Source organism: Mesoplodon mirus (assembly GCF_964341445.2).
Source record: "Mesoplodon mirus genome assembly, chromosome: X".
NCBI classification, from domain to species: domain Eukaryota; kingdom Metazoa; phylum Chordata; class Mammalia; order Artiodactyla; family Ziphiidae; genus Mesoplodon; species Mesoplodon mirus.
Window position 1 is genome coordinate 136,775,219 of NC_138981.1, and position 25,903 is coordinate 136,801,121.

At 39.0% G+C, this 25,903-nt stretch overlaps 1 protein-coding gene across 2 annotated transcripts in view; it reads right to left on the reverse strand.

Moving 5' to 3' along the window:
* The window catches only part of CD99L2 (CD99 molecule like 2), a 109,664-nt gene that overhangs the window by 41,508 nt on the left and 42,253 nt on the right, over positions 1 to 25,903 (reverse strand). For both annotated transcript variants that reach the window (XM_082609187.1, XM_082609186.1), the window contains exons 2-4: positions 14,609 to 14,668; positions 4,769 to 4,837; positions 3,623 to 3,697 (exon numbers count right to left, since the gene is read on the reverse strand). In XM_082609187.1, the coding sequence (XP_082465313.1) occupies positions 3,623 to 3,697; positions 4,769 to 4,837; positions 14,609 to 14,668 (204 nt within the window). The remainder of the gene's footprint in view (positions 1 to 3,622; positions 3,698 to 4,768; positions 4,838 to 14,608; positions 14,669 to 25,903) is intronic.

Sequence of the window (25,903 nt, forward strand, 5' to 3'; positions counted from 1 at the left end):
GCAATTATACTCCAATAAAGATGTTAAAAAAATAAAATAAAATAAAGTAGAGCAGATAAATACTAAAAAAAAAAAAGAATAAGCAGGAGTGGCTATATTAATAGTGGATAAGGGATACTTCAGAGCAAGGAAAGTGCTAGAGAAGAAAAAAGGGACATAACGATAAGAGGATAAACCTATCAGGAAGACATCATGATCCTAAATTTGGATGCACCAAAAAATCAGACTCAAAATACATGAGGTGGAAACAGAGAGCTAAGAGGAGATACAAATCCACAACTACAGTTGGGGAATTCAACACCCTACTCACAGCAACTGACAGAACTACTAGACAAAAAATCATCAAGGATGTTGAAGAACCAGTAAACACAACCAACCATCAACATCTAAGTGACATATAGAGAACAGTTCACCCAACAACAATAGTTATAATGATGGAACTGTTCTGTGCCTGCCTATCATGGCAAATACACAAAACTGCACATGTGATAAAACTGCAAAAAACTAAGCACACACACACACAGAAGTGAGTACAAGTAAAAACTGGGAAATGTGAATAAAATGGTTGTGACAAACAAAAACAAACACAAAGATACAAAGAACAGAATAGTCATTACCAGAGTGGGGGCGGGGTATGAAATGGGTAAAGGGGATCAACTATATGGTGATGGAGGAAACTAAATTTTTGGTGGTGAGCACCCTGTAGTGTATACAGAAGTAGAAATATAAGGTTGTACACATGAAACTTATATAATGTTATAAGCCAATGCTGCCTCAATAAAAACCAAATTTTAAAAAATACGAGTTTTTTTAAAAAACAAACAAAAAATGTTTGTGATATTATAGTACAATTTGCAACATGTTACCACTGGGGAAAACTAGGTGAAGGGAATAACGGCTCTTTCTGTAGTATTTCCTACAACTACATGTAAATCTGTAATTATCTAAAAATAAATTTGTTAAAAGTAGGCAAAGGGGACGTCCCTGGTGGCGCAGTGGTTAAGAATCCACCTGCCAGTGCAGGGGACATGGGTTTGAGCCCTGGTCTAGGAAGATCTCACATGCTGCAGAGCAACTAAGCCCGTGTGCCACAAGTACTGAGCCTGCGCTCTAGAGCCCGCGAGCCACAACTACTGAGCCCACGTGCCACAACTACTGAAGCCCGTGTGCCTAGAGCCTGTGCTCCGGAACAAGAGAAGCCACCGCAGTGAGAAGCCCACGCACTGCCATGAAGAGTAGCCCCCACTCACCACAACTAGAGAAAGCCCACACGCAGCAACGAAGACCCAACACATCCAAAAATAAATAAATAAAAATAAATAAAGTACAAAAAATAAAAGTAGGCAAAGGGAAAGTTGAGAATCAAGGTTATTTTGTCAAAAAAGCTTTGACAGTTAAACATCTGGACATCAGCAGCACAGAGAAACTTAGAAAATATAGAGTTGGACTCTTCCACTGTTGGTGGGAATGTAAACTGATACAGCCACTATGGAGAACAGTACGGAGTGGTTCCTTAAAAAACAGAAAATAGAACTACCATATGACCCAGCAATCCCACTACTGGGCATATACCCTGAGAAAACCATAATTCAAAAAGAGACGTGTATCCCAATGTTCATTGCAGCACTATTTACAATAGCTAGGACACAGAACCAACCTAAGTGTCCATCGACAACGAATGGATAAAGAAGATGTGGCACATATATACAATGGAATATTACTCAGCCATAAAAAGAAACGAAATTGAGTTATTTGTAGTGAGGTGGATGGACCTAGAGTCTGTCATACAGAGTGCAGTAAGTCAGAAAGGGAAAAACAAATACAGTATGCTAACACATATATACGGGATCTAAAAAAAAAAGGTTCTGAAGAACCTAGGGGCAGGACAGGAATAAAGATACAGATGTAGAGATTGGACTTGAGGACAAGGAAAGGGGGAAGGGTAAGCTGGGACAAAGTGAGAGAGTGGCATGGACTTATAAATACTACCAAATGTAAAATAGATAGCTAGTGGGGAGCAGCTGCATAGCACAGGGAGATCAGGGAGATCAGCTTGGTGCTTTGTGACCACCTAGAGGGGTGGGATAAGGAGGGTGGGAGGGAGATGCAAGAGGGAGGGGATATGGGGATATATGTATACATATTCCTAATTCACTTTGTTATAAAGCAGAAACTAACACAACACTGTAAAGCAATTATACTCCAATAAAGATGCTAAAAAAAAAAGAAAATATAGGATTGGCAAAAAACGAAACGAAACAAAACAAAACAAAAACCAAAAACCCCGAACGAACTTTTTGGCCAACCCAATAATTGAAAATTGTTTTAAACCAGCAAGTTTGTGGTAATATGTTAGGCAGCACTGGAAAACGAATATGAGCAGAAAAATTACTACATTTATGAAAGTGTGCCCTTTTAATATTCTGATAAAACAGCAAGCATGTTTAAAGCCTTTCTGTGGCACCTCAAAATACAGAGGTTAACACAGGAAAAGCATTTGCGTGACTGTATCAGTTCTAAGCAGTGCTAGCCACTTATCTCATACAAGATTCTTCCTTCAAGGATTCAGTAGTACGACTACAGTTATACTGACTTGAATATCTGACAGACATTTTCTTGAAAATGAATGAAGTGAGCCCATCACTTCAAGGGAAACAACTAACAGTATTTTTTGCCAATGGTAAAATTTAAGATTTCAAGCAACGTTAAGAATTTTGAAAAACTACTACTGTGAGCTTGACAGCTTCCCGACACTTAAAGACTTTTTCCAATGAGATGGGTGGTGGTAGTAACACATGTGATGTTCTGATATAGAATGAAATGCGTCAACACAGGGAAGGTCTGCATAAGGCAGGGCACCAACATTTTCCCAGGGACCAGTGCACGATGCTCCCAAACCACGACCAGTAAAAGATCCATTCAAAGGATAAGAGAGGGGGTTCACTGGGGTCAAGGATGGAAGATTCATTAATACAGTTTCATACTCCACACTGCACTTAACCTGTAAGAAACAACCAATGGCTGAATTTTTGTCTCGTATCAAAGAAGAATGTCCATAATTACATGAATAGTCAATTGAAATATTCCTCCTTTTTCCAGCTGCATATTTATAGGAAGCCAGATTTCCTTCATATACTTCAACCATAACAATATATCACAACAATTGAATCTAGAAGCAGATGTGAGAGTCCAGCTCTTCCACTAGGATAGAGATCACAGAAATTTTCAAAAATATACAAAAAATTCTTCCCACTAAATTCTGTTTTTGTCTTGCAAAGCATAGTCATTTACCGTAAAAATATGCTATTTATCTTAACAGATATGGCTGTATTATTGTTCATTTAAAATTAATAAAAGTATTAACAATTTTTTTTTCAGTTTTAAGTTCAAAGATGATAAATATTGATAGACGTGACCAACACCTCAATAGAGATCTTCCATAATTTGAGGAGTCCTGAGACCAAAACGTTTGAGAACCACTGTTGTAGGGTTCTCCTGGGCCTTGAAGTGCCCCCAGCTCTGCCAGGCCAGGAGTGGCTCTGTGGGCTGTTGTAGTTAATGAGCTACACCCTGACCAGGGAGCTATAGCACTGGCCTGTGCCTTCAACCAGCTATGACTTACCTCCTCCTCCTGCACTCGGCTTCCTGTGGCCATGATCTTGATCATCCAAAGCATCAGCCAAGTCAAATTGACTACCTTCAGTGAGCCCCAAAACATAAAAGAAAAAACAGCCAACTGATTAACAACTGGGTACAAGATTCCAAAAAAACAAGTCAACATTCATGGGATCTGCTGATCAGTGAAATCAATGAGTTAAGACAAAGAAACTTAAATTGGGGTCTGACTCCCTCTACAGACACTGATAATGAAAATACCAACAGGATGGAGCAAGTTACTGCTTTCTGCCTTTGCAATATATTACCAATTTTCCACTACTTTATATTCGCACACATGCTTTGCTTAGGCCAGCAGTCATACCATTTTAACAGTAAACTCACTGATTATAAGTATTAACCCAAGATTCAAAACCAGCTGCATAGAGTCAGAAACTGGACAATCAAGAGGGAGGCTACGTGGTCACAATGCACCTCTTTGAGGGTGCAGATGTGAAGACGTGAGGGCAAACTGTAAAGCAGCACTCACTCTTTTGGGTCATGACTGTCTCTTCAAAAGAAAGGTAGCTATCCACTTCAAGGAACACGGTGGCACGCTCCTTAAGGACTAGTAACAAGTTGCCAGATGGGAGCAATGACTGCGCTCCCCACCCAAGAGCTCCAAGGCTACGTTTCTCTTTATATCAGTGAAGATATCTGAATAGTAAAATGGCCCATCTGGAGAAAAGTTAAAACAGCTCCAGGAAAGAGTCACAAAGAAGCAACAAGTTCCAAAATCCTTCAGTGAAAGATGACACTGTAAAGCAAATGCCATTTCAAAATGCTCCATCTGCCTAAAGAAAATGTTTGATGGGCTTCATAAAACCTAAACAATTATATCTTCCCTGATTTTAGAGTGTAAAATGGTTGAAAAGGGGAGGAAGTCCAAATGCATTTTTCTCTTGAAATTCTCCCAAGCAGGACTTTTCATAAAACACACAGAAATCATAGTGACTGGTCATACTCTATTAAGTTAAACCCAGTGTTCAGATGAAGGTCTTGGTTGGCATTGCACACATAGGACTTAAAACTACGCGTAGTTCAACTGGATACTATCCCAGAGGGAGCTCCATGGGGGCCCTCCTTAGTGCCCTCCTCAGAACGGCCGTGTCACCTGCAGGCTTTGCTGGAGCTCTGGTCGCTCCCGGTCTCCTGGTTGTGGTGGTGACATGGTCCCATCTCTCTAAAAGGGGGAAGGGGGACAGCAAGGGGAGCACAATTAGTAACAACACATAGCAGCCACTGCACAGCTCAGGGAAGTCACAGCATGAGCACAGCACTCCTGTCCTGGTCCTTGAGGTCCCTCTAATGCCTCTGAAGAATCATTCTGAGGATGACAGAAGAGATGTAAGAAGGTTTACATGAGACGAGTTCTGCTTGCTTTTCTTCACAGGATGGGTGGTGAGGTGGAAATGATCCCACATTTGATCTGGTGATTAGTAGAGTTATGACTTGAGCCCAGATCTCCAGGAGATGACCACACGCTTCAGGGGGTCCCAGAGCTTGAGCACAACCCCTGAGAGCTCCAAGCCTTGTCTGTCACCACTCTCGACCTGGCACCGTAATCACACATAATACTGCCCAGGGATGAAGTGACGTTATGTTCCCAGTAGAGTATGGGAGTGTCTCATCAACTGAAAGTGGTTACAACACCAACAAAATATTTTATATAAGTGTGGTTACTGCTGTTAATACTACGTCTTTCAGCTCAACCATATTCCTTTAAAATGGTGGACTTCTTGCACATCAATTACGTAGCATGCCATGAGTTTTCCAATAGATTCTTTCCTTAAACATCAAGACTATGTTGTTAAAAAAAATAAAAATAAAAATAATGAAGCCCCCCAAAAAAGACTATGCTGTAACTGTTCCTACAATTAGAGGTAGAAGAGGGAAATGAAATTTAAGTAATGGGAGAGGCAGAGATGAAACAGGTTTGGCTTTATGCACAGCAACCATTCAATAATTAATCAACTACTCAGAAAAAAACAGCAAAAATAGAAATTGGTTGAAAGTAAAAGGATGGATAAAGGTATAGTATGCAAATAGCAACCATAAGAGAGCTGGGGGAGCTACACTATTATCAGATAAAATAGTCTTTAAGACAAAAATTGTCATAGGAGTCAAAGAGTGGCATTTTATAATGATAAAAGGATAAACCCAGCAGTAAGATATAAAATTTTAAACATGTGCACCTAACAATAGAACCCCCAAAATATATGAAGCAAAATGTAACAAAACTGAAGGGAAGGACAGACAATTCAACAATAGTTGGATATCTCAATACAATCCTTTCAATCATAAATAGAACAAAAGGGAAATACAAGATTTGAACGACACTATAAACCAACTAGATCTACCAGACATCTATAGAACATATGCCCTCAAAACAGGAAACACATTCTACTCAATTACACATGGAACATTCTCCAAGATAGACCACATGCTAGGCTACAAAACATATCTCAATATATTTTAAAAGTCTGAAATCATACAAATTGTGTTCTCCAACCACCAAGGAATGAAAATAGAAATCATTAACAGAAGGGCATTTGAAAAATTTCCAGCTATATGGCAATTAACACAACACACTCCTAATAACCAATGGTTCAAGGAAGAAATCACAAGGGAAATCATAAAATACACTTGAGATGAATGAAAAGAGGAACACAACATATTAAAACTTCTGTCACAGCACAGGAAACCATTGACAAAACGAAAAGACAACCTACTGAATGGGAGAAAATATTTGCAAATGATTGATCGATAAGGCATTAACATCCAACACATACAAACAGCTCATACAACTCAACATCAAGAAAACCAAACAACCCGATTAAAAAATGGGAAGAGGGCTCCCCTGGTGGTGCAGTGGTTGAGAGTCCGCCTACCGATGCAGGGGACGCGGGTTCGTGCCCCGGTCCGGAAGGATCCCGCATGCCGCAGAGCGGCTGGGCCCGTGAGCCATGGCCGCTGGGCCTGTGCGTCCGGAGCCTGTGCTCCACAACGGGAGAGGCCACAACAGTGAGAGGCCCGCGTACCGCAAAAAAAAAATGGGAAGAAGTAAATAGGCTTTTTCCAAAGAGGAAATGCAGGTGGCCAACAGACACATGAAAAGAGGCTCAACATCACTTATCATCAGGGAAATGCCAATTAAAACCACAATGAGATATTACCTCACACCTGTCAGAATGGTTATCATCAAAAAGACCACACAAAAAAAATGTTGGCAACAATGTGGAGAAAAGGGAACCCTCCCACACTGTTGGTAGGGATGTAAATTGGTGCAGCCACTGTGGAAAACAGTATGGAGGTTTCTTAAAAAACTAAAAATGGAACTTCCATATGGCCCAACAATTGCACTCCTGGTATATATCCAAAAAAAACCCCAAAACACTAATTCAAAAAGATACATGCACCACAATATTTGCAGCAGCATTATTTACAATTGCCAAGATATGGAAGCAATATAAGTGTCCATCAACAGATGAATGGAAAACGAAGTGATGTGTATACACATACACACACACACACACACACACACACACACAACGGAATACTACTCAGCCATAAAAAAGAATGAAGTTTTGCCACCTGCAACAACATGGAAAGACTTGGAGGGTATTATGCTAACTGAATGACAAATACTGTATCATAGCACTTATATGTGGAATCTAAAAAATACAACAAACTAGTGAATACTTAAAAAAGAAACAGACTCACAGATATAGAAAATAAACTAGTAGTTACCAGTGGGGAGAAGGAAGGGGGGAGGGGCAAGATAGGGTTAGGTGACTAAGAGGTGCAAACTATTATATATAAAATGTGCTACAAGGGTATATTGTACAACACAGGGAGTACAGCCACTATTCTATAATAACTATAAGTGGAGTATAACCTTTAAAATTTTTGAAGCACTAAACTGTACACCTGTAACTTACATAATATTGTACATCAACTACTATACTTCAATTTTTTAAAATGGGCAAAGGGCTTAGACATTTCTCCAAAGAAAACATACAAATGGCCATCAGGTACATGAAAAGATGCTCAACATCACTAATCATCAGGGATATGCAAATCAAAACCACAATGAGACATCATCTCATACCTGTTGGGATGACTACTATCAAAAAAACAAAAGATAATGTGTTGATGAGGTTGTGGAGAAAAAGGAGCCCCTCCTACACTGTCGGTGGGAATGTAAAATGGTACACCCACGATGGAAGACAGTATGGAGGTTCCTCAAAAAAATGAAAACCAGAACTATCACTTGGGGACTTCCCTGGTGGTGCAGTAGTTAAGAATCTGCCTGCCAATGCAGGGGACATGGGTTCGAGCCCTAGTCTGGGAAGATCCCACATGCTGCGGAGCAACTAAGCCCGTGCGCCACAACTACTGAGCCTATGCTCTAGAGCCCATGAGCCACAACTACTGGAGCCCACGAACCACAACTACTGGAGCCCGTGAGCCACAACTACTGAAGTACACGTGCCTAGAGCCCGTGCTCTGCAAGAGAAGCCACAGCAATGAGAAGCATGCACACCACAACGAAGAGTAGCCCTTGCTCTCTGCAACTAGAGAAAACCCGTGCAGCAATGAAGACCCAATGCAGCCAAAAATAAATAAATAAAAAATAAGTAACTTTATTTTTTTAAAAAACCCTATCATTTGATCCAGCAATCCTACTTTTGGGTATATATCCAAAAGAAATGAAATAAGGATCTCAAAGAGGTATCAACATGTCCAAGTTCACTGGAGCATTAATCTCAATAGCCACAATATGGAAACAATTCAAGTGTCCATTGATGGATGACTGGATAATGAAACATGGAATATACATGCAATGGAATATTATCCATCCTTAAAAAATAAGAAAATCCTGCCCTTTGGGACAACATGCATGGACTTGGAGGACATCATGCTAAAAGAAGTAAGTCAGACACAAAAGAACAAATACTACATGACTCTACTTTTATGAGGAATCTAAAGTAGTCAAATTCATAGAGAGTAGAATGGTGGTCACCAGAGGCTTGGGGGAGAGGGAAATGGAGGAGGTGTCAGTCAAAGGGTACAAAAGTCTGGGGGGAAAAAGGAAAATAAGCTGGTGAGGATGTGGAAAAATTGGAATCCTCATACACTGCTGGTAGGAATGTAAAATGGTACGACTGTGGAAAAAATTTGGCAATTCCTCCAAAAGTTAAACACAGAATGACCATATGACCTTGTGATTCTACTCCCAGGGTATATACCCTAAAGAATTAAAAGCAGGTATTCAAACAAGAACACGTACATGCAAACAAAAACATGTACGTGCATGTTCATAGCAGCATTCTTCATAATAGCCAAAAGATGGAAACAGTCAAACGTCCATCAGCTGATGAATAGATAAAACTGTGGTCTATCCATACAATGGAATATTACTCAGACATAAAAAGGAATGAAACACTGATACATGCTATAAGGTGGATGAACCTCCAAAACATTATGCTATGTGAGAGAAGCCAAAGACAAAAGGTCCCACATTATATGATACTATTTATATGAAATATCTTGGAGAGATAAGTCAAGTGATACAGAAAGTAGACTGATGATTGTCTGGGGCTAGGGGGAGGGAGAAATGAGAAGAAACTGCTTAATGGGTAAGGGTTCTTACTCTGGAGTAATGGAAATGTTTTAGGACTGGATAGGGGTGGTGGTTGCACCACGGTGAATGTCTTAAAATGCTACTGAATTGTTTACTTTAAAATGGCTAATTTTATGTTACGTGAATTTTACTTCAATAGATTATTTACAAAGAGGGAAGGGTGGGAAAGGAGAGTATCATCCCAACTGCATGTGCATTCTACCACAATTCAGTTTTAGTAAAAGTATATAGGGAAGTTGAGAATATGGAAAGTCTTCCTCTTAAAATGATCATACTTCCTTCACTCTTTGCGAAGGCTTTGGGTACACGAATGCGTACTTCAATGTAGAGGCTGCACCAGTGGATGGATTTTTACTGGTAAGGGAACCACAAGTGATAATCTGTTGTCATTATGTATTTTTAAAATCTAGATCATCAGTTTAGAGATAGTTTTATATCTATAATTTCCATTTGACTTTGCACCTATAATATGAAGAAGTACAGCTTACCTGTCTAAATGAGGCTCCTTATGTATACCTTATATTATGGTGATATGTATAGTTAGGAAAGAGAAATGACATTACTGAAACCATTATTTGTGCAACTTTCAGAAAAGCAATTGCCACTTATATAATATTCCCTTAAAATCCGTATGCTTCATGCAGTGCTTGTGTAAAAATATTTTTTTCCAGCTTAAAAAAAATCAACTGAACGTAGATGTGAAGGGTTTACTTGGGGGACTCTGATTTCTGTTCTATCCTTACACTGTGCCACACTGTCTTGCCCACGATAGCTTTGTGGAGCTCTGCCCTACTACTCACAGTTTCTGAGGAGCCTGGTTTCTTGGAAGATCTGCAGGTGCCAGTTCAAGAGAATGTGCTCCTTACATGTCTAGGGAACCCGATGTTCTGCCACAGCCTGAGCCTGCAGTGATACAGAGCATGACCTTGGACTTGTGTACTTTTAAGATACCATTAACTACAGATTTTCTTGTTGTGAGCCTTTAAATGGGATTTATTATCATCCATAATTGAGATGAGCCAAGTCTAGCTACTTATCAAGGAATGAGAATAGTAGGTCACCGTCATCAAAGCAAAGAGCTCCTAAAATAAAGACATCTGTTCCTGTGGAGCCTTGCTCAAAATGACAAACTTAGAAAGGATTCTCTGATGCTCAGCAAATGCTGCCAGCAACACTGCACTCCTGCCCGGAGCACCTCTTTGTAAGGTGTGCCGCAGCCCTGGGTGTGGCTTAACGACAGTGCCATGGCATTTGGAGAAAATTGGGGCACTCATAAGAAGCTTGATTCGGTGAAAGCAGAAGTGGGTTCCCCTGTGAGATGATTGCACACAGAGAGAAAAAGGGAGGGATGCGGGGAGAGATGGAGGGAAGTGGGGAGTGAAGGCAGGGGAGAGGGAGGGGCAAAATTCTGAAAGCAACATGGTGAACCTTGAAAGTGTTATGCTAAGTGAAAGCAGCCCAAAGTAAGTCCACATATTATACGACTGCACTGTAATGTCCCAGAACAGGGAAATCCAGCGAGACAGAAAGGAGATGAGTGGTTGCCAGGGGCTGGAGGGGGAGGTGAAGAATCAGGGGATCAGAGGGTAATAAGTGAAGGGTACAATGTTTCTTTTAAGGTGATAGAAATGTTCTAAAATTGGCTATAGTGATGGTTGCACAACCGTGTGAATATACTAAAAGCCACTGAATTGTACATTTTAAATAGGTGAGTTGTATGGTATGGGAATTATCTCTAAATAAAGCTTTTAAAAAATATTGCAGGAGCTTCCCCTTGTACTTAGAATATGCCCAATAACACCCTATATGATCCAGACCCTGCCAACTTCTCCTTTTCTCCAACATTCTCCACACTCTGGCCACACAGGCCACCTTCCAGTTCTTTTCTGCCTCAGGGCTCTTACACTTGATCCCTTGGCCTTGAAGGCTTTTCCCCTGCTCTTGCATGTCACCTTTCCTCAGAGAGGTCTCTACTGCTTGATCTGAAGTAGCCAACCCTTTTTGGGGCCCTCCCTGCCCCATCACCCTAATGTATCTGCTCCAGAGTACTCTATAATATCTGAAATTATTTTATGTACTGTCTGTGTCCTTCTGGAGAGAATAGCTCCATGAGGGCAATGACCTACTGCACATGGTATGCCCAGCAACTGGAGAAGTGCATGGCAACAAGCAAGCACTCAATAAACACTGTTGAATGGATGAATGAATGTCATGTACAAATACCCTGACCAAGGTGTCAGGGACGTTTTCAACAAGAAATGTACAATGTACAAAGTAGAATGTTCTCCAACCAGAAAAACAACTGAGCCAAGGAGAGATGGACGGGCCTATCTCTTTGAAACCTCAGTTGCATGAAATGCAAGCCAAGATAGAAAAAAAGGATGACAGAGTGATGTGGTCTTGAAGGATGTCATTCAACAGAAGACACCATGTGCTGGTGGTCCTACAGGTCCCAGACACATTGGCTGATGGGTGCTGATGAAGATCAGAGGAGCCGGTGCACAACTGACAAAGGGATATAAGTATTAAAAAGTCCTCCATCAGGAAATTAACAAATTTACTAGTTAGGGGTCTGTTTATACTTACTGTGTTTGTTTTGTTGTCTGGTCATGTTTGGTTTTGGAAATGTTAAACAATTTCATTAAAACCATCACTGCTAATAAATTAAGTATATTTATTTTCCTGGGAATCTAAAAGGCCACATGCATGTATAGGACTGTGAACATGTTCAGGAAACACCTGAGAATGCTCAAGGCTCTCACCTCACACCACACACAAAACTATAAAGCTCTTAGAAGTTCACTTTTAGGTATATGATCCATTTTGAGTTAATTTTTGTATAATGTATAAGGCAGGGATCCAAATTCATTTTTTGCATGTGGATATCCAATTGTCTCAGCACCATTTATTGAAGACACCATTCTTTCCCCATTGAATAGTCTTGACATCTTGGTCAAAAGTCAACTGGCCATAGATGTAATGGTTCATTTCTAGACTCTCAATTTTATTCCATTGAGCTCTATGTCTATCTTTATGATAAGTACCACACTATCTTGATTACTGCACGTTTGTAGTAAGTTCTGAAATTTAGAAGTGTGAGTCCTCCAATTTTTTCTTCTCTTTCAAGATTGTTTTGACTATTCTGGGTTCCATGAATTTCCATATGTATTTTAGGATCAGCTTGTCTGCAAAAATTCTATCTGGAAGTTTGACGGGAATTATGTTGAATTTGTTGAGCAATTTAAGCAGGTGAGCGTTCCTCATGTATGCCTGACTCTTACACCAGAGACCCAGCCGCAGTAAGTCCTTCCAATGGAATCAGTTAAAGAACAATAATAATGGCTGACACTGAGCACTCACCTTGTACCGAGTCCTCTGCTGAACACTTCGTAGGGGCCATCTTATCTAACCCTTACAATTATTATTAATTTATTATTATTAATCTCATGCAACAGATGAGGAAACTGAGGTGCAAAGAAGTCAGATAACTCACCCAAGGTAACAGTTAATAAGTGGCAGAGGCAGGGTTCAGACACAGGCAGTCTAACTCCAGAGCCCGTGCCTTTCTCAGTCCTGAATATACAAAGAGACCTCTCAAACTCATTAAAAAAAAAAAGACAAGCAACCTGGCAGAAAAATGGGAAAAGGATATGAACAGACAATTCACCAAGAGGAAAATGCAAATGGCAAAAAAATATATGATTTTTTTGTCCATCATACTGGTAAAATGTTTTTGATTGGTAAAATCTGGCGATGGTACGGGTCTGGGGGAAAAACGTACTCTTGTAACAGCATCAGTGGGAGTACACGATGGCACATGCATTTTGGAAACAATGTGTCAAAATCTATTAAAATATAAAATACATATACCCTTTGGCCTGATAGTTTCATTATACTTGGACACAAAGGAAATAGACAAGAATGTCCACTGAAGTTCCATTTGTAATTGTGCAAAACAGAAACAAACCACGTGCCTGTCAGTAAAAAGTGGCATCACTGGCCATGGCCAAAGCCACACCACTGGAATGCCAGCTCCATGAAGCATACGTTTGTGAATGAGATCTAGGTATAAAAATATAGATATATAGATAATATAGTGTGTTGAATCATGGCCCCCAAAATATATAGCCAAGTCCTGAGCTCCAGAACTTATGAATGCGACCTTATTTGGAAAAAGGGTGTTTGCAGAGGTAATTAAGTAAAGATCTTGAGATGAGGTCAATCAAGATTATCCAGATGGGCTCTAAAACCAACAAAAAGTGTCCTTATAAGAGACTGAAGAGGAGAAGACACACACACAAGGAGAAGGCCAAGCGAAGACGGAGGCAGAGACTGGAGCCATGCAGCTGCAAGCCGAGGACCACCTGGAGCCGCCAGAAGCTAGGCTAGGCAAGGAAGCATTCTTCCCCTAGAGCCTCCAAGCAGGCGTATGGTCCTACCGACACCTTGATTTTGGACTTCTGGCCTCAAGCACTGTGAGTGAATAAATTTCTGTGGTTTTAGGCCACCCAGTCTGTGGTACTTTGTTACAGCTGCCTGTAAGAAAGGAAACTAACATAGAGAGCTATATTCACTCAGGTCTTCAATACATATTCAGTTTTTTTAAAAGTTGTGAAATACATATAACTGAAATGAAAAAAAGCCCTACACATGTTATGTAAAACAAAATCACTGAATAATCTATGAGTGCAGATGTTCACAACAGCAGAGAAAACTAGTTGGGACCAGCATATCTCAAACTGACTTAGGCAGCTAGCTCCCTCTTGGGATGGGAGTGGCTGTTGTAGGATGGGGAGCGATCAATGGAAATATCAACTTTACTTTCTAAGCATTCATGCATTTTTTTAAAAGAATGGTTTAAATTTTTTTCTCCAAAAAAATGTAAAGAGAAACTGATGACAAAGTTCAGCATTTGAGAGATTACCTGTAGATACGGTTCTAAGAATACCTGTTATAAAAAGATCTAAAAGGAGAAACAAATCCTTTATTCATTTCCAAGTATCTTTTTCTGAGCTAGAAAAAGATAGTCCTTGGAGGCCACTGCTGAGGTGTCACACCAGTAAAGGCTATGACTTGAGCCAGAGAAAATCCTGTATCAGTTATTGCACATTTTTGATATTCTCCACAAAGGAAACAAAGGATTTTAAATATTCAGATTTTCTTTAAATAACGCAATTTATGATAAACATGTTATATCGGATCAAGTGGAATATAGGCCACCTATTGTTTTCCCTGAATGTGTATTCTGAATGGGTAGTGCATATTAAGCATTATTATTTGCTTTTAATAGTTTGATTTACTACTCACGCTTCACTGAGGAAGTTTCTTCCAATGCATCCTCCAGACTGAAACCAACGTCCCCAGATCCTAAAAATTTAAAAAAACAAAAAAGATTTTTGAATGTAACTATCTTTGCAAGACACAAAATAATACTGAAATACTCCTATAACGGTCACTTCCCTTTAGACAGTGTCATGAAGATAATGCCACAAAAGGAAATCAGTTGAAACCACCCAAAGATATATTGAATTGATATCCTTCGACAAGCAACCTATTGCTACCAAAAAACAACAAAACAAACAGTCTTCAGTCTACCTGAAGGCTGAAGGCTCAACTGTATGAAACATGAAGTACAATCTTATTTTTAAAAAACTTGATAGTATGACTTTTGCAACAGGGAGTATCAGAGCCCAAAAACTCCATTGATAATGGGCAAGTTCTTTCACCCCATCCCGGCTCTCACACAAAGGCTGCTCTGCATTTTGGCAACCCAGAGCACCTTCCCACCCCGATCCCAGCAACTACACCTAGACTAGTATCTCTGACTAATTACACATAACTAAAAAGGCACTGGGGAAGAGTTTTTCACAAGAGAATTTGTCCTCAGAAGTGGACCCATCTGCCCAACCCTGACTGCTATTGAACTTGACAGCTTTCATTCCCTCTAGATGGGCATGTAGTTAATGTATATACATTAACTCTCAAGCAAACTACTATGCACGTATACTGAAGTTGAACAAATAAGTAAATGGACAGTGGATTATAGAAACCAGGTTTCTCACTGTTGGAGAGGGAGGTTACAGATAAGAAGAGAAGGCTAGAATGATCCATGTGATAGTGGATCAGAGTTGGAGACCTCAGTATGAACCACATTTAGCTTAATATATATACAGATGGTTACATATAGAAATATTCATAAACATGTATATATACATGGGTTAGTATGCAGATATATATTCCCTTGCTCTGTCAGGTGAAAAGACCTAGAAGCATCAACACCCCAGTAGCAATGAACACACCAAGCACCCAGATCTTGGTTTCTAAATACCATTCTCCAATAAATGGAACCAGAGCTCCTTGGAGAAATGGCTGATTCTAGAATTGGGGCAGGAAATATCTAGATGAATTTGGAGCACATTACAGTGCTAGGAAGTACTTTAAAATATACTGATATTGGTTGGTATATGTCAAAGGACCACAGGACTGACTGAAAGAGTTCTCAATGGCTAAAGGTGGAACAATTTTAAGCAGCAAAATAAAGTGGTATTGGATTATGACCCTAAGTATAAAATAAATTTCCATGAGTCCAGGCTGATATAAATAATTGAACAAAAACATAAAAAGGAGAGAATAGAAGAATTCAAATTAATTTATGTAGATATTTATCCTCTCCATAAATGTTGACTTCCTTCCAAGATTACAGTATGAGAAGGTGGGGGGAAGAGATAGTAACTTTACAGTGGAGAAACCTGACAAACACTACATCAGCCAGGCGATCAAGGTTAACTTTAACAGTGATGAGTCATATTGATACTATATTCCCTTGATATGATGTGATGAGAAGGGCACTATACCTGTGTGGTCTTCCTCTCAAGGAAGTGTAACTCTGTAACCCCAGTATACTCATAAGGAAAACATCAGAGAAATTCCAGTTGAGGGGCATCCTACAAAATACCTGACTAATACTCCTCAAAACTGTCAAGGTTGTCAAAAACAAAGTTTGAGAAACTGGCATAGCCTGAAGAGCCTAAGGAGATGTAATAATGGAAAGTCATGTGGTACCCTTGATTGGATCCTAGAACAAAAAAAATGACTTTAAGTAAAAACTAAGGAAGTATGAATAGAGTATGGACTTTAGTTAATAATAGTGTATCAATGTTGGTTCATTAATTGTGACAAACATACCATGCTAATATAAAATGTTAATAATGAGGGAAACTGGGTGTAGAGCACATTAGAACTCTTTGCACAAGTTTTGCATTGTAAATCTAAAACTGTTCTTAAAAAGTTTATTTTTAAAAATGCATTTTATATAGCAAAAAAAAGGTAATCACTAAAAGAAGAGTTATAGGATATATAACCTCTAACTTATTCAAGAAAAAAAAAGAAAGGTCAACACCAACAACTAAAATTCAATCCAACAAAAGTCACCAAACGGAAAAAAGAAACAAAAACATGTTAAATAGAAAACATGGACTTTAACATAAGAATATGTACAATCATATCAGTAAAAAGTGAGTGTAAATAGAATAAATCTCCTATCAAAAGATAAATGGGGACTTCCCTGGTGGCACAGCGGTTAAGAATCTGCCTGCCAATGCAGGGGACACGGTTCAAGCCCTGGTCCAGGAAGATCCCACATGCCGCGGAGCAACTAAGCTCGTGTGCCACAACTACTGAGCCCGTGTGCCACAACTACTGAAGCCTGCGCGCCTAGAGCCCATGTTCTGCAACAAGAGAAGCCCCGCAATGAGAAGCCCGTGCACCTCGATGAAGGGTAGCCTGCACACCACAATGACAAGTAGCCCCTGCTCGCCACAACTAGAGAAAGCCTGCGCGGGGCAAAGAAGACCCAACGCGGCCAAATAAATTTTTTAAAAAAAGATAAATGGGATAAAAAATTACTATATGCTGTTGACAAAATATACACCTAAAACAAAACATATATATATAAACAAACATATATATAAACATATATAAACATATATATAAACACATATAAACATATAAACATATATATATAAACATATATGTGTATATAAAATAGAGAAATATATCAGGCAAATAATAACAGGAAGGAAACAATATTAATATAAGACAAAGATAAAATTTAAGACCTAAACCTCTAAACAGGAAAAGAGCAATATTTTATGGGAATAAAGCATATAATCCACCAATAAAATAAAAGTCTTACACTTAATAACCTAGCTTCTAAAATTCTAAAGTAGACTTTTGCTTCTTGCTATGATGAAATAATTGATATCAGATTAGCTTTCCCATCATAAATGACAATAAAATAGACAAAACACAAAGCAACAGCTTTCAGCATTGAATAAGCACTGAGAGACCGCAGTCCCTGAGATCAGGGAAATCATGACAGCTAAATCTAACAGGTGTTCCTGGATTGGATCCTGAATCTATAAAGACCATCATTGGGACAATCAGTGAAATCTGAATGAGGTCTGTGGACTAGATGGTAATACTGGATCACTGTCAACTTCCTGATCTTGATGGACGTACCCTGGTTGTGGAGGAGGGTGTCCTTGTTTTTAAGAAATGCACACTGACGTATCAAGAGGTAATGGGCATCATGTTTGGGACTGATTCTGAGATTATTCAGAAGAAAAGTATTTGGAGATACATATACACACCAGAGCAAATGTGGTAAAACTGGGAAATCTAGGTGAATAGTAAATGGGAATTCCTTGTATTAGATATTACTGGAACAACTGGTGAAACTTGAATGAAGTCTTAGGATTAGGTAGTATTAACGGATCAGTGTTAATTTTCTGATTCAGATGGTTACATTGATGATATACAAAAGGATGTTTGTAGGAAATGGACTCTGAAGTATGCTGTGGGAGAAGGGATGATAGGGCATGGTAACATATTCTTAAATTATTGGGGGGAAAAATGTTCCGTGTACTGTACTTGCAAGTTTCCTGCAGGTCTGTAACTGTTTAAACATTTAAAGAATTAAAATAATTTAAATACACATATATCTTATTCCAACAATTGTATTTCCAGGTATGTGTTACAGAAAAATACTTATACGTGTGCCCAAAGAGTTATGTACAGGATGTTCATAGCAGTACTGCTTACAACAGCAAAAAGAAATGGAAACAGACCAAGTGTTCAAAGAATAGTTGAATTAAATATGGTAAATATGGTTCTTCAATACAATAAAATGTTCTGTAGCTGTTTAAAAGAATGGGATACTCTCAGTAAACTAGGACTAGAAGGCAATTTCCTCAACTTGATAATGAGTATCTACAAAAAACCTACAGCTAACATGATATTTAAGGGTGAGAAACCAAAGCTTTAGAAGATCGGGATCAAGGCAATGATGTCCCTTCTCACAACTGCTTTTCAACATCATACTGGCAGTCCCAGCTACTTCAATAAGAAAAGGAAAAAAAGGTATAAAGATTGGGAAGGAAGAAATAAAACTGTCTTTGTTTGCAGAGGACATGATCATACAAAATAATCCAACCCCCCCCCAGAAAAAACCCAAAACAAAAAACTCCTGGAACTACAGCAAGGGTGCAGGATATAAGGTTAATACAAAAGTCAATCAATTTCCTATGTACCAGCAATGAACAAATGGAATTTCAAATAAAAACACACCATTTACATTAGCGGTCCCCCCCAAATAAACGCCTGATATAAATCTAACAAAATTTGCACAAGATCTATATAAAGAAAACTACAGAACTCTGATGAAAGAAATCAGAAGAGAACTAAATAAATGGAGAGATATTCCATGGATAGGAAGACTCAATACTGTCAAGATTTCAGTTCTTCCTCATTTGATTTATAGATTCAGTGCAATCACAATCAAAATGTCAGCAAATGATCTTGTGATTGACAAACTAATCAAGTTTATATGGAGAGGAAAAAAACCAGAATAGCCAATACAATACTGAATGAAAAGAACAAAGTTGGAGGACTGACAGCTACACAACCTCAAGACTTACTATAAAGTTATAGTAATCAAGATAGTGTGGTATTAGCAACAGACAGATCAATAGAACAGAATACAGAGCCCAGAAATAGACCAACATAAATACAGTCAACTGATTTTTGACAAAGGAGCAAAGGCAATACAATGGAGAAAAGATAGTCTTTTCAACAAATGATGCTAGAACAACTGGACAACCACATGGGAAAAAAAATCTAGACACAGACCTTCACAAACATTAACTCAAAATGGATCATAATACATTGTCTTTTTGTTTTGTTGATAAAAGCTTTTGCACAGCAAAGGGAACTAAGTTGAATTAGGTTCCATTTATTTTTGCTTTTATTTCCTTTACTTTAGTAGACAGATCCAAAAAAATATTCCTGCGATTTATGAGAAGGAGTGTTCTGCCTATGTTTTCCTCTAGGAGTTTTACAGTATATGGTCTTCCATTTAAGTCTTTAATCCATTTTGAGTTTATTTTTGTATATAGCATTAGACAATGTTCTATTTTCATTCTTTTACATGCAGATGTCCAGTTTTCCCAGCACCACTTATTGAAGAGAATGTCTTTTCTTCATCATATATTCATGTTTCCTTTGCCATAGATTAATTGACCATAAGTGTATGGGTTTACTTCTGGACTCTCTATTCTCTTCCATTGATCTATGTGTCTGCTTTTCTGCCAGCACCATACTGTTTTGATTACTGTAGCTTTGTAGTATAGTCTGAGGTCAGGAAGCATGATTCCTCCAGCTCTGTTCTTCTTTCTCAAGATTGCTTTGGCTATTTGGGGTCTTTTGTGTTTCCATACAAATTTTCAAATTATTTGTTCTAGTTCTGTGAAAAATGCCATTGGTATTTTGATAGGGATTGCACTGAATTGGTAGACTGCCTTGGGTAGTATCATCATTTTAATAATACTGTTAAACAGAATACTGATACCCAGAACATGGTGTATCTTTCCATCTCTTTGTGTAGTCTTCTATTTCTTGCATCAGTGTCAAAATGGATCACAGACCTAAATATAAAACACAAAGTGATAAAACTCCTAGAAGATTAACACAGCAGAAAATATAGATGACTTGGGTTTGGTGATGACTTGTTAGATACAACCAAAGGCACGATCCATGAAAGAAAAAATTGATAAGCTGGATTTCATTTAAATTAAAAAATTCTGCTCTGCAAAAGATACTGCCAAAAAATGAAAAGACAAGCCACAGACTGGGAGAAAATATTTACCAAAGGCACATCTAATAAAGGACTGTTATCCAAAATATACAAAGAACATTTAAAACTTAACAATAAGAAAACAAAGAACCCCATTAAAAATGTGCCACATCCCAAGGGTCCCTGGTGACTAGTCTTCTCCTGCAGACCTGGGATCCAGGCCCAGGTATATGAAAAGATGTTTTCCAAAGAAGATATACAAGTGGCCAACAGGTATATGAAAAGATGCTCAACAACACTAATCATCAGGGGAATGCATATTGAAACCACAATGTGTTATCACCTCACACCTGTCAGAATGGCTAGATTGAACAAAACAAGAGCTAAGTGTTGGTGAGGATGTGGAGAAAAAGGAATCCTTACACACCGCTGGTGGGAGGTAAATTGGTTCAGCCACTATGGAAAACAGTGGGTCTTCAAAAAATGAAAAAGAGAATTATGATCCAGCAAATCCCACTTCTGGGTATATAGCCAAAGGAAATGAAATCACTATCTCAAAGAGATATCTGCACCCCCCCACACACACCATGCTCATTGCAGCATTATTTGCAATAGCCAAGACATGGAAACTACCATTGACAGATGAATGGATAAAGAAAATGTGGTATATACACACCATAGAATCTTATTTGCCATTAAAAAGAAGGAGATTCTGCCTTTTCAACAACATGGATATATCTAAGAAGGTATTATGCTAAGTGAAATAAGTCAGACAGAGAAAGACAAATACTGTATGATCTCACCTTCATGTGGAGTCTAAAAAAGCCAAACTCATAGAAACAGAGTAGAATGGTGGTTGCCAGGGGCTGCAGGGGTGGGGGAAATGGGGAGATGTTGGTCATAGGGTATAAACTTCCAGTTATAAGATGAATCAGTTCTAGGGATCTAATATAGTATTATTAGACAGTAATATAGGTGACAATAATTAGCAATTTTCAGGTATATAATACACTATTGCTAAGAGGGTAGATCTTAAATGTTCTCACCAGACACACACACACAAAATGGTAATTAGGTGAGGAGCTGTTAACTAATGTTATCATGGTAATCATTTCACAATATATACATGTACCAAATCATCACATTGTCAATTATATGTCAAAATGCTGAGATAAAGAAAAAATAAAGATACCAACCATGTGAGTCAGGGTTGGTGTATGCCTTGTTGGAATGTTTCTCTAAAACTATACACACAAACAAAAGCTGACCAAGAAAAAAACAACAACGGGCCAAAGACCTTAACATACACATCACCAAAGATAGACAGCTGGCAAATAAGCATATGAAAATATGTTACACATTCTATCATTAGGGAAAATCGAATTAAAACATCCAAATGGCCAAAAATCCAGAACACAGACAACAGCAAGCACTGACAAGGATGTGGAGCAAAAGGAAATCACATTACTGCTAGGAATGCAAAATGGTACAGTCACTTTGGAAGACAGTTTGGTGGTTTCTAACAAAACATACATACCATATGATCCAGCAATTCTGCTCCTTCGTGTTTACCCAAACGAGTTAAAACCTTATGTCCAAACAAAAACTTACACAAGGATGTTTATAATTTCTTCATTCATAATTGCCAAAGCTTGGAAGCAACCAAGATGTCCTTCAGTAAGTGAGTGGATAAATAAACTGTGTTACATCCAAGACAATAGAATATTATTCAGTGTTAAAAATAAATAAGCAATCAAGCCATGAAAAGACACAGAGGAACCTTCAATGCCCATACTCAGTGAAAGAAGCCAATTGTAAAAGTAGCACAGTGTATGATTCCAACTATCTGACATTCTAGAAAGACAAACATTAAGACAGTAAAAGGATCAGTGGTTGCCACGGGCTGTATGGAGTGGAATGACTAGGTGGAGCACAGAGGATTTTTAGGGCAGTGAAACTACTCTGTATGATACTCTGATGGTGGATGTATGTCATTATACGTTTGTCTAAACCCACAGAACGTACACCACCAAAAGTGAACCGTAATGTAAACTATGGACTTCAGGTGATAATAATATTGTCAATATAGGTTAATCAATTGTAACGAAGGTAGCATTCTCGTGGGGGGGGGGTGTTGGTAATGAGGGAGGCTGTGCATGTGTGGGGGCAGGAGGTATATGAGAAAACTCTATACCTTCTGCTCTATATTGCTGTGAACCTAAAACCGATATTAAAAAATTAAGTCTATTTTGAAAAAAAGAATGGCATAAGCCTATATACTGACATGGGAGAAAGCTCCAAGATGCAGTATTAAATAAAGAAAGCAAAGTGCAGAGAAGTATTTTTCCATGAGTGTGTATCTACATCTATAGCTGTAAAAATCTTCTGGAAGGTAGCTTACACACAGTAATTGGTAACAATGATTATGCTTAGGGAATGAGAAAAGTGGTCAGGGATGTGCATTGTACTATTAATTAAAACACTTCTTTTTGTTTTTAATCATGTATAAGTACTTATATTATTATAAATAATTTTTAAAGTTCTGTATCAAGCCCTCCAAAATCATAAGCCAATCATCCTACAAAACTCTATCCCTACTTTTTCACCCAAGAAGTGAGAGAGTAGGTTCTTCCAAATAACACCTTGTACAAGTAATAACGTTTTTAGCCTCAGCCATTCCCCTACTGTTTGCTGATATATCCTGCTACATGTCACTAAGAGTTAAGAGCAATACAACACACATTTTTCCAAAGAAGACACGCAGATAGCCGGTGGGCACATAAAAAGACACTCAACATCGTTAATCACAGGAAAATGCAAATTAAATCCACGATGAGATCACCTCACACCTGTCAGAATGACTACCACCAACAAGAACACAAATAACAAACATTGGCGAGGATGTGGAGAAAAGGGAACCCTCCTACACTGTTGATGGGAATGTAAATTGATCCAGCCACTGTGGAGAACAGAATGGAGGTTTCTTAAAAAACTAAAAATAGAGCTACCATATGACCCAGCAATTCCACTCCTGGGTACATATCCCCCCAAAATGAAAACACTAACTCAAAAAGATACAGGCACCCCCCAATGTTCAGAGCAGCATTATTTACAGTTGCCAAGATATGGAAGCAACCTAAGCGTCCATCAACAGATGAATGGATAAAGAAGATAGAAGATGTGGTGTACACACACACGCACACACACACAATGGAATACTACTCAACCATAAAAAAGAACGATATTTTGCCATTTGCAACAACATGGAAGGACTTGGAGGGTATTATGCTTACTGAAATAAGTCAGACAGAGAAAGACAAATACCGTATGATGCCACTTATATGTAGAATCTAAAAAATACAACAAACTAGTGAATATAACAAAAAAGAAATAGACTCGTTGATATAGAGAACAAAATCCTCGTTACCAGTGGGGGAAAAAGGAAACAGGGGAGGGGCCAGATAGGGGTAGGGGATTGAGAGGTATGAACTAGTATGCATAAAATAAATAAGCTACAAGGATATATTGTACAACACCAAGAATATAGCCAATATTTCGTAGTGCCTATAAAAAGAATATAACATTTAAAAATTGTGAATTACTATGTTGCACACCTGAAACTTATAATGCTGTACATCAACTATACCTGAATTTTAAAAAAAGAGCAATAACACAATTTTGCAGTATTTATTAATCCCTCGTTGACCTTGGATTCAATGGACCCAAACCATCTGTGGACAAAACCACTCAAAATCTCAATTATATCCTGAGCTATTAAGACTTCAGAGTCTATAACCAAGCACAGCTGCTAAAATCAAGATGGGAACAAATATTCTCATGAGAGATACCACACCTCAAATGGTCTAAAATAGGGTTGCATTGTGGTGATCATTTTGTAAAGTACAGAAATATCAAATTGCTGTGTTGTGCACCTGGAACTAACAGAGTTGTAGGTCAGTTATACTTCAATAAAAAAAATAAAACTGTACCAGGGAGATAGCTCCATATCAGAAAAAAAGAAATAAAAAAGAGTTGTATCCCACAGCTCTTCTATGTAACCTATAACTCAACGACTCAGTTTGGGTACAGGCGGACAGGAATCCTATGCATTAGGGACACTGATTCACCCTCTGGCACAAGGCACACCCTAGAAAGCAGCTGACTCATCGTAGGCTCAATTTACAAGGCCCAAATCACTGTACGTGGGAGGCCAGTGTTCCAGCATCCAGCAGAAAAGTTATTTCGTTCCACTGCGGAGGGCTACAAATTTCTTTTAATGGAAAAAGCATGTAGTGAGCTGGTTACAACTACCTGAAAACATACGGCAGAACTTTGGAAATCGTACCCATGGGCCTGTGTGTGTCCTTGAGAAGATACATCTAATAAGGAAAGTGCCGGTTCTATCCACAGATGCCCCAGCAGCCTGAGTCCGTCCTGAAGTGGATTGTGTCCCTTTGGGAGGGAACACAAACTTGACCTTATATTGCAACCTGACCCACCGTGCCTGGGTGATTGGTGTCTGAAGCTGAGGGCACATTTAATGAGGGCTATAAAACCAGGCACAGCAGGCCCTTGTTAGAGGTTTCTGCCATGAAGTGGCTGAGATCCAGCACCTGCCCAAGCCTTGACTGAAACATCTGATCCACGAGAGACCCCATCTGATGTGCCCCTTAAGTACCTTTCATGTGGATTTGATCACTCCCTCCCTCCCTCCCTCCCCTGTCGTCCTCCCACCCTTCTACTGAGCTTATCCTGAAAGCACACCCACCCGTCAGGTGTTATGTTCATCCTCTCTAGACCTGCTCCATCCAACATGGTAGCTCCTAGCCACATGCTGCTATTTAAATTAGTTATAAAATTCAATAAAAATTTTAAAAATTGAGTTCCTTAGTCACACTAGCCACCTTCAAGTGCTCAACAGCCACGAGTGGCTGCTGGCGACTGTGTTGGACAGGCCGACAGAGAACCACCCATCAGCGCCACTCTAGACGGTGAGCTGCTGGAAGCAGGGATGAGGCCTGGCAGCGAGAAGGCCCTCCCTCAAGGTGTGTTCACCGTGATCATCCAAACTCTGTCCCCGGGCTGTGACAGTGCTACCAGTAGATCGTACCTGATGTTACTTTGTAACAGATCCATTTGGGTTTCATGCCAAGAGCAAACTCATCTCTGCAGAGGGAAAGTCTGCTCCCTGCTGCTGGATTCAGAACTGCAGGGGCAGCCGGAATCTCTGCTTCATGAAGATTTCAGAGGCAAAGTCGCAACCCAGCCAGGGAGATGGGTGCCTCTCAAGTGCCCAGTCACATCCATCACCCTGCTCTCTAAGGATGGTTTCTTTTCCACCTTTTTCTTTTGTACGTATAAGTGCTTAGTTTTCAATTTTTGGGGAATGGGTCCGGTACAAATCCTAAATGAATAAATATTCACCCAAACTACTTTGGTTCTCAAATTTTCAAATCTTGTCCCTTTTCTGT